This window comes from Gossypium hirsutum, chromosome D06 (assembly GCF_007990345.1).
Source record: "Gossypium hirsutum isolate 1008001.06 chromosome D06, Gossypium_hirsutum_v2.1, whole genome shotgun sequence".
Taxonomy (NCBI): Eukaryota; Viridiplantae; Streptophyta; class Magnoliopsida; order Malvales; family Malvaceae; genus Gossypium; species Gossypium hirsutum.
In genome coordinates, this window is record NC_053442.1 from 64,337,734 (window position 1) to 64,347,239 (window position 9,506).

The 9,506-nt window shown below is 30.5% G+C and overlaps 2 protein-coding genes across 3 annotated transcripts; both read left to right on the top strand.

Moving 5' to 3' along the window:
- Window positions 1–855: 855 nt before the first annotated feature.
- LOC121218446 (germin-like protein 9-3) lies at window positions 856–1,191 on the top strand. The gene has a single exon (XM_041095635.1). The coding sequence runs from the start codon at window positions 856–858 to the stop codon at window positions 1,189–1,191; it is 336 nt and encodes a 111-aa protein (XP_040951569.1).
- A 2,776-nt stretch (window positions 1,192–3,967) lies between these two features.
- LOC107924424 (E3 ubiquitin-protein ligase At1g63170) lies at window positions 3,968–8,558 on the top strand. 2 transcript variants are annotated; one of them, XM_041096206.1, is made up of 6 exons: window positions 3,995–4,183; window positions 4,514–4,660; window positions 4,888–5,705; window positions 6,763–6,888; window positions 6,986–7,271; window positions 8,041–8,558. In XM_041096206.1, exons 3-6 carry the CDS (start codon window positions 5,038–5,040, stop codon window positions 8,221–8,223), a joined length of 1,263 nt encoding a protein of 420 aa, XP_040952140.1. In that variant the 5' UTR covers window positions 3,995–4,183; window positions 4,514–4,660; window positions 4,888–5,037; the 3' UTR covers window positions 8,224–8,558. The 2 variants fall into 2 exon arrangements, with proteins under 2 accessions (XP_040952139.1, XP_040952140.1); XM_041096205.1 differs by lacking the exon at window positions 4,514–4,660 and having other exon boundaries at window positions 3,968–4,183.
- Window positions 8,559–9,506: the final 948 nt, after the last annotated feature.

The window sequence follows — 9,506 nt, forward strand, 5'->3', positions numbered from 1 at the left end:
GTGTAGATTTGTTTTGAAAGGAAAAATAAGTTGTTAATAAGAAGCAAATTTGTTCTTTTAACATAAATTTAAAATTTAGACTATTACTATTCGAAAGTGAATAGATAAACGTAATTTAGCACGACCTTAATTATTTCTGTGAAAGGTTAATATGTAATTTAGTACTTGAATTTAATTTGATACTTAATTTTTTATTCTAATTTAATACCTGAGTCTAATTTTAATTTTAATATTGAATTGGAAAACATATATTTAACTTTTAGATTTATGTTTATATTTAATACTTTTTTTAGTTTTGAATCCATTTTAAGAAGAAGGAATCCATTTATAGCGACGGATCATTACCTCACCTGCCAGCATAACACTTCCGACCATTCTAGTGTCACCGGCTACCATGACCAGACTAAAGTAAATATGTTCTCTCTTCCTCTTTTTCGAATTTTTTCTGTTTATTTTTTATGCTGTGATTGTGGTGAAATGATGATCGAGTAAGTAGTGTTGGTGAAGGTGATGGCTATGGTTTAGAGAGGGGCCGAGAGTGATCTTATGGTGGACGGTTGGGTGGCCTCGATAGTGATGAGATCTAATTCAGAATACCAAGAAACTGTTCCATATATATATATATATATACACGTATGGAACTCTTTGCTAAAGGCATAGCAGCATTGTTTGTTTCCATTTTTTTTCAGCCATGGCATTGACTGTCTGTCAAGCAACAATTCTTCCTAGCAGTTATAGTTCCAATGGGAATCAAATAATTCTCTACTGAATGGAAACTTTTTTTCACCTATACTTGCAAGAGGCCACTCATTACCTCTGATCCACCAACAAATTTCACTGTAACTAAAAGCAACCATGGCTGATTTCCCTGCCCTTAATGGACAAAGCGTTTCCTATGCAGTTTTACAGTACCTTGCTGGTTCGGCTAACCCTCCTCATACTGATACTCCTGCCGCCGAGCTTTCGCTTCTCACCTATTGCATAATTGAAGTTGGATTTGTTGACACTACTAACAAGCTCTTTACACAAAGACTTCAAGCCGATTCTATTTTTGTGTTGCCAAAGAGATTAGTCCATTGTCAGTTCATCTGGGCTGAAAACGATTCTAGGATTGTGGTAGTCAGTGGCAGTAGGGTGACCAGTGATATTATGCTCATAGATGGGCTCATCAAAAAGGGTGGAGATCGTTAGAATTCTCTTTTCTTAAAGAAGATTTAAATGTTGATAATATTCTTATTGAAATATTTGTATTGTAAATAAATAAATAAATAATATTTTAAATTAACTGTTGAGAAGTCTCTAACTTTAATTAAAAAAAATGTCATGTGTCAATTACTCAATAAACTAATTTGTCACCTATAGTAATATGTTAGTGGAATAATAAAATTTTTAAGAGCACATTATTTTAAAATGATCTACTATATAATTTACCCCTAAAAAGATTTTAAAAATAGAAAACAAAACTTCTTTCTCAAGTTGGTGGTTCTCATTAAAGTAGTTGCCTCTTTATCTCAGTTTTCATGAATTTATAATTTTTTAATTACAATACTCTGTATTTTTTTTTTCATATTCATTATATCTGTTTTACTGTCTATATTTAAAGTTTGTGATTATCTCTCTTAAAAATGTTATTTTTAAACTTTGAAAAATCTATCATTTTCTTTTCCTATATTCTAATATAACAATACGATATCACCCTTTATAATTTTTTATAATTTATAAATGAATTTTACACTTACAAGTATAATATAATCATGATTAATGTGTTAAAAATAATACTTTAGTGGATTAATATAAAAATGGGGCTTGTCATATAAATCTTATCTTAGGACTATTGGCTCACATACCTATGCATGTTTCTTTTTTTCAACATACCTAGGCATGTTGCTTCAATTCAATGATTGGATTGGATTGCATTGCATCGTAAAGCAAGAAATTTGAATTTTTTTTCTTAATGTGTTTTTACAATGGTAATTCATTATTTAGTTAATTAAACATAATTTTTTTACTGTGGATTTTGGAATTTAATTATTATACGGGTAGATACTCACATTTTAAAGTAGAACTTTGGAGTATTTTAAATAGACTTCTTATTTTATTAAATAAGGGATATAAAAGAGTTATAATTTAGACAGATAATCTAAAAGTAGTTAAAGCTTTGTCCATAAATGAGTCGACTCAAATATTATCTTGTTTAGAAGGATTTAACTACTTGTGAATTCTGAAGGATAGTGCGACGTTAGATATGTACTTAAGGAATGCAATTTAATAGCGGATCAACTGGCGAAGTTTAGCCTAACGTGGTAGTCAAGCTTACAGATTTTTGAAGTGCCTCTTGATGCTATGTCTCTGGTTCTTCAACAAGACAAAGTCTTTAGGGGTTAATAGCATTTGATTTGATGTATCTTTGTTCTATTTTTCACCAAAAAAATATCTTAGGAATTGGTTAAATTACGTGAGAGATCTTTGTATTATAGGAATCAGACTAAATTAGTCTTTTAAATTATTTTTTAATTGTAAATTCAAATTGTAACAAAGTTAGCTTTTACTATATAAAAATATCTTGAAAATTATTTTGTAATTGTAGTTCCATTCCTAAAAAAAAAAATTCATTTACAAAACCACAAAAATTTTAAAGATGTTAATTCTATTAAATAGTAAATGCTAACTATATTTCATTTTGACATTATTTAATTCTTTTTAGTACTACATGGAATTAAATTAATCCATTTAATAATAAAAGGACTAATTTGATTAGGTCCCTATAATAGAGGGACCTATAAGTACATTCACCATTAAGAATTGGTACATATCTTTAATTAATTAATTAATTAATTAATTAAAAGGAAAAAGGAAAAGGTAGGTAAAGGGTAAAGTAAAGAATAAGTTGGGGACAAAAAGAGCTAAAAGCTTCAAGACAAATTCACATTGCAAAGCAATGCAATTTGAAATTTTTTTTTTCCAATTTCGACTATAATTTTTTAAATTTCTTATTAAAATTTATTCTATTCTTAAAATTAATTTATTAAATAATTAAATTCAAATTCAAATATTGTTTTTTAATATTTCAAGAACTTTTTTTTACGAAAAATGCTATTAAAATTCCTTTAATAAACATTACTCCAAAAAATAAATAAAAGAAGATTTTCATGATGAAAATAGGGACATAATTATTTCACAAGTAACTTTAAAAAATTGACATATGCAGAAGTTTTTATATTTTTTAAAATTATAAATTTAGTTTTTTTTACTTTTATTTCATGGAATTTAGTCTTTCTATTTTTCAGATTTTAAAATTTAAGTCCAATTGTTAACACTACTAAATTCTTTTTGTTAAATTTGTTGCTATGATATTTTTGAAATAATAAAAAAAAAACTTGATAGTCATGTAATTAAAAAAATAAATTTGTAATTAACTTGAATTTAAGAAAAAAAAATTTAATAGTGTTACCAATTGGATATGAATTTTTAAATCCGAAAACTAGAGAGACTGAATTCCATGAAATAAAGGTACAAGACTAAATTCTCAATTTTCAAAAAGTACATAGACTTACGACACATTTTAACATTTTCTAAATATCTATTTTTTAATATATTTTTATACCTTATAGAACATTTATCAACCCCTAATATTACTAATGTCGTATACCAAATATTTTACCTTGATTTTATTAATTTTTTAAATATAAAATATTTATTTTATATATAAATTATTAAAAAAATAACTTATTGAGTATATAAATAAAATTTTAAAAAATAGATGGTTTAGATAAAATTGAGTTTGATTACTTTTTATAATTTTTAAAAATCAAAATACTAAAAAATAGCTGTAATTTTTTACAAAATCAAAATACTATAAAAAAACACAAGTTAAACGTAAACCGTTAGATCGATGATGGTAACTCTCAATCAAACGGTTCTCGAAATTTCTAAATTTTTGTATCTCCCCGTTCGTCATTCTTACCGAACAAAAGCCAAAAACATATAATAATTTATTTATTTTTATTTTCAAAAGAGCTCTTTGTTTTGAGTAAACAATGGCGCAGAACAGCTGAGGCTATATTTTCTCGAGAAAATTAAATAAAAGTCCAGAAAAAAGAAGTGGGTTTTCAAGAGCATTATCAGTTATTTGATTGAGGCTTTTTCGATTTTTCATATACGATCAGATTATTCAAAATCTCAGGTATGTTCCGATCTTTTCCAATAATTATTTTTTTAATCATTTAGGTCTTTACTTACTATTAATTTATCCAAATTACTTCTTTCTTTTAGTTAATTTCTGGGTTAATTTCAGTTTCCTTAAAAGAATAGCTTAACTATTTAAAATATTTGAACTTTTATTTGTATTTGAGTTGAAGTCATGTTATTGTGAATATATTGCTTTGGGTTATGAAAATTATGACTGGGAATCTGATGATTGCTTTACTTCAATATGACCTTTTGAAAACTTGAACTTTTTGTTTGGGTTTTCATTTATGATTTTTTTTTTATGAATTTGGTGTGGAAATCTCAGATCTTCTCTTCAGACCTTGTATTTTACCATTTTCGAAGTCAAGTCGGATCGGACCTTGAACGTAAAAAGTTCTTTTTGGCGCCAATTTTCTCCATTCTCTAGACTCGAAACGGAGACCTTACTTTAAGAGCACAATGTTCCTTAGGGGTTGGTGTAAATGCAGTTCTGTTTATGCTGTAGCCTGTAGTTGCTTTGTTGTTGGTGCATCGTTTTGGTGACCTGATCAGTTGCTCAATTTTGCTTCTCAGTAATGTGATGCCTCATGACCATGTTATCACTACTTGCATACATGCTTATAGTCACTCCAGAATTTTAAGATTTGCGTTATTATATGATTAGTTTGATAATTTATTCTATGCTCAATTTCGTGGCAGCTTTTATGTAAAGTGGGAATACAGGCAGCGCTAGGTGATTTAGCCTACTTGGCACAGATTTATAAGTTTGGGGAAGGAAAGCAGTATATATCCAGAAAGTCAACAAGTGACCTATGCTTTCGTACTTTCTAATTTGGTCGACGGACTTAGATGGACAGTTCTTTTCTAGAAGAATGCAATCAGCAAACTGACCATTTCCCTTTGTTAATGGAACGAGTTGAAAGCCATAGTGATCGAGACCACATTATTAACATCACAAGGCATGACGATGATACTTCATCAAGCTCGTCCCGGGATGAGCGACCTTCTGGAGTGAACTTAACAGAGAGTGAAGATAGACCTTCAGGCAGCACACAAGCTGCCACTAATCTGACTCCTTTCTCAAATAGATTGCACTCTAGGAGTTCATCATTCTTGAGGAGAAGTGATGGATATGGTCGACGTCGAAGGAGCCCTTTAAATTCTGGATTATGGATTTCTGTTGAGTTAGTTGTCACTGTGAGTCAGATTATAGCATCTATTGTGGTGCTGGCATTGTCAAGAAACGAAAAGCCTCAAACTCCATTGTTTGCATGGATTGTTGGTTATGCATCTGGTTGTATTGCTACACTTCCTATTCTTTATTGGCGTTTTCTTAACCGCAATGTGGGTAGCGACCGAGATTTGACACACTCACATCAAGGTTCTTCTAATGGCAATCCCAGTGAGACTACACCTTATACAGCTATTGCAGTTACTCAAGCTTCAGATGAGGATAATAATCGCATCATTGAATCCGCTACAAGGAACACTCGGATTGCAGGAACCTTAAGTACAAGGTGCGCTTGCATTTGTTATTCGGTTGCCGCTTTATGTCTACTTTTGGGTTAATAAAACTCCATATTGCTCTTTCTTTTTATACCATAAAGATGGAAATAGTGGATTGGGAAATACTTTGCATCATGAACTTCCTTGAACATGTCATCAATGATTAATAGAGTAATTATTAGTACATATTGAATAAATCTTTCTAAGTGCATGAAAAGAAAAATTGTTACGGCTCCTCCATAGTTTTTGGTTGATTTCTTCTCAACTCTTTATTTCTCATGAAGTATCCATATCCGAAGCCTGTATCCGATACATGAATGGTGGGAACATGACTTCCAATGATCCTTCAAATATGTGGAAGAACTTAGAAAATTCTAGCCATACCCGTGTAGGACACATACTCTTATTCAACACTCACTCTTGAGTCCAAGTAACACAGTCGTCTTTATCTATGTTCTCGCTTAGTGGGAATTGATTTGCAAGACTTTTATGATGTTGGTGGTATCTGAATGAAATGATGGTGCTTATGCAGCAGTGATAGTGTGGGAATAGGGTGAAGAAGAGGATGATGATTCAGTTGTATGTTTATGCCAATAATGCAAAATTCAATGGTGTTACCATTAACATCTTTGTTTTTAAGTGTTGGTTATGAATGGTGCCGGAGGAAGTATTGGCTTTTGTTACAATAGTGGCAGTGGTAATGGAAATTGATATATATTCTGCCCATTATTTTAGATCTTCTGCAAAGTTCACTAAGTTTTTGTTTAGAAATCCTCCTAATTGTCATTTCTTGTGTGATAAACCAAGGATATGTTTTGGATGATTATTGAAAATTAGCTGGAGTAAGCAAAACGAGCCTAGTAAATCTTGTTGATTTACACAGATAAATACAAAATTGAGATATTAGTAGTCTTTTATCATCTATTTTGGTGACAACAGTCCCATCTGTGTTCTTCAATTGTTATAGATTCATGCTCAAATGGTGAATATGCATCTCAAAAGTTTCTATATATTCTCTATATTATCAGTTAGATGTCACCGAGTGAAGAATTGGCTTCTAATATGCAGGCTCAATGGATTAGTAGACCATTTCAAGATGGCCCTAGATTGTTTTTTCGCAGTGTGGTTTGTCGTTGGCAATGTCTGGATATTTGGAGGTCACTCATCTCCATCTGATGCTCCTAAATTGTACAGGTACAATGCGGACTAAAAATATCTATTGCTCTCTGTTTTTGACTCGAGACTTGCAATTTTGTTAGGGTTTATAAACTGTTTATTGGTTCCATTGCAGGTTATGTATAGTGTTCCTTACTTTTAGCTGTATTGGATATGCCTTGCCATTCATACTATGTGCAACAATTTGTTGCTGCTTGCCCTGCATAGTTTCTATCCTTGGTATCCAAGAGGATTTTTCACCAACCAGAGGAGCCTCCAGGGAAATTATAAATGCATTGCCGACATTCAAATTTAAATCCAAGAAAACCGGAAATGTAAACAATCAGGAAATTTCAGCTAGTGAAGATGGGGTCCTGGCTGCAGGGACGGCAAAGGAACGTGTTATATCCGGGGAAGATGCAGTAAGTTCGATACTTGCAATTTACTGACAGTTTATTGATCTCTCTTCACGTTAACTTTACTTGCACCTGGATACTTGCTACTAGGATCAAACTGGGTGAAACTGTAGAAATTTAACTATGTACGGCATTAAGGGTATAATCAAGCTAAGTCAAGCACTCAAGCTCAAGATGTAGGAAGCTCAGTTTGACCTTGTGTTAAAATTCAGGGCTTCTAGCTCAATTCGACTAATTGTGTTCTACTTTTAAAGCTTGAGCTTGTTTGAATAAAAATCAAATCGTTTGAACTTGTTTGATTAGGCTCGATAAAGCTAGTATACCTAGTAGAAAATAAGCTTGAATTTTATGATCCACTTCTAACTACACAATTTGTATTCGAACTCAAAGTTCAAGTTCAAATTGAGATTTTGCAATACTTAATAAAAATAAAATATATATATTGAAAAATAAAAGCCCCCTGATTACGCTTGTGAACTATTTGATTCAAGTATTAGATACTTGATTTTATCTCACTTGATAATTCAAGCTACTTTAGCTCAAGCTCGACTAAAAAATAATCAAGCTGACTTTGAGTTGTTTGTTATTTCTTTAGTTGAATCCGAGTAGTTTGTGAATATAGATTTCTCATTTACACCCCTGTACAAAGTAATTCAATATTATGTATTTGCTGAATTGAGCTATCAGTTTGTTCCGCTTGACTTTTGGTATCGTTAATGATTTTTGCCACTCCGGGATAATACTATTACAGCTTACTAACTCAATATGTTGCCAGGTTTGTTGTATTTGCTTGGCTAAATTTGCAGATGATGATGAGCTGAGGGAGCTGCCGTGCCTCCATGTCTTCCATGTGGAGTGTGTAGATAAATGGTTAAAAATCAATGCGTCTTGTCCCCTATGTAAAACCGAAATTAGTGAGAGCAGCAGTGGTTCACCATTAGCCCAAGATTCGCATTAACAGTGCAGGCAAGACAATCGTCAATGGACGAATGATCGGTAATGTCTTCAATGTTTTACTTTGTTCTACTGGTTCTTGCATTTAAGTTTGAGTCGAGTCAAGTCAAGTCGTCACGAGTCCCCCATGCAAGAGATACAAATATATAGTTAGGCTATCATCAAAAAAGAAACTTGGAATGCTATATACTAAAAAAGATTGTTTCTTGAGGCTAACCTCACATGTTCATACAAAAATTATTTTGGTTGCTATTGTTCTTTTTTACCATGTTATGTGTAAACATGACTGTCTTGAATTTTGTTGGAACATTTCCATCTAAAGTTGGATATTTGGTGGTTCTTACTCTGCTCTATTTATTATTTATTAAAGGTTTAATTATGAATTCCGTCCAAATTACTACTCTTATGAATTTTATGAACTTTAATATTTTTTTAAAATTACTATTTTGCCCCATGCTCATGAGGCAACTGTTGGAAAAGTATTAGTTGTGCTTCTACATAAAAATAGGTACTGAATGCAAAGTAGATATTGGTACATTGATTCTTAACCAAAATTTTTATGGAGATTGATATATGTGACCGGGTTAGACTTAAGCATGATATTAACACAATTTATGCTTGTTCAAGCTCAGGTTGGTCCGAAATTTGAACTATGGTTTATAAATGGGATAAATACTAAAACTATACATGAACTATGATTTAATGTGCAATTGTATATATGAACTTTGATTTTGTGTAATTTTATATATAGAATTTTGATTTGATCAAATTCTTCATTAACACAATTATTCGTATAACATTATTTTATATTTATATATTACATATATAAATAATTATATTTATCCAAAATAAAAATAAATTGATGAATTTTTATTTTTATAAATATGTATGATTAAATCAAAATTAAAGTTTAAAGTATATATTTGAATCACAATTAGAGTTTCATATATATAATTGCATCAAATTAAAGTTTATGTATATAATTACACATTAAATCAAAATTTATGTATAATTTTGAGATTTATCTCTTTATAATTAGGTTGAACTTAGTTTATAATTTATTTGGGATTGGGTATTTGGGCGAGGTTTATATTATGTATTGGATTAAGTAAAATGATATTGGATTGAGCATAAAACTATTTATTAATTAAAAATTTAAAATTGGTTTATCCGGTTAAAATTAAAATCGAATCGATTGAATTATTTAAATTGAGTCAAATAATTAAATTAATAAAAGAATTTTAATTTATTTAATTTAATTGAGTCGATTTATTTAAATAGAGTCCA

Bases quoted from the DNA above. Each gene is read 5' to 3' on its own strand.
- LOC121218446 (XM_041095635.1), top strand. From the start codon at position 856: ATGGCTGATTTCCCTGCCCTTAATGGACAAAGCGTTTCCTATGCAGTT.
- LOC107924424 (XM_041096205.1), top strand. From the start codon at position 5,038: ATGGACAGTTCTTTTCTAGAAGAATGCAATCAGCAAACTGACCATTTC. The intron at 5,706-6,762 runs GTGCGCTTGCAT...TCTAATATGCAG, and splicing joins GCAGGAACCTTAAGTACAAG to GCTCAATGGATTAGTAGACC. The intron at 7,272-8,040 runs GTAAGTTCGATA...ATATGTTGCCAG, and splicing joins TTATATCCGGGGAAGATGCA to GTTTGTTGTATTTGCTTGGC.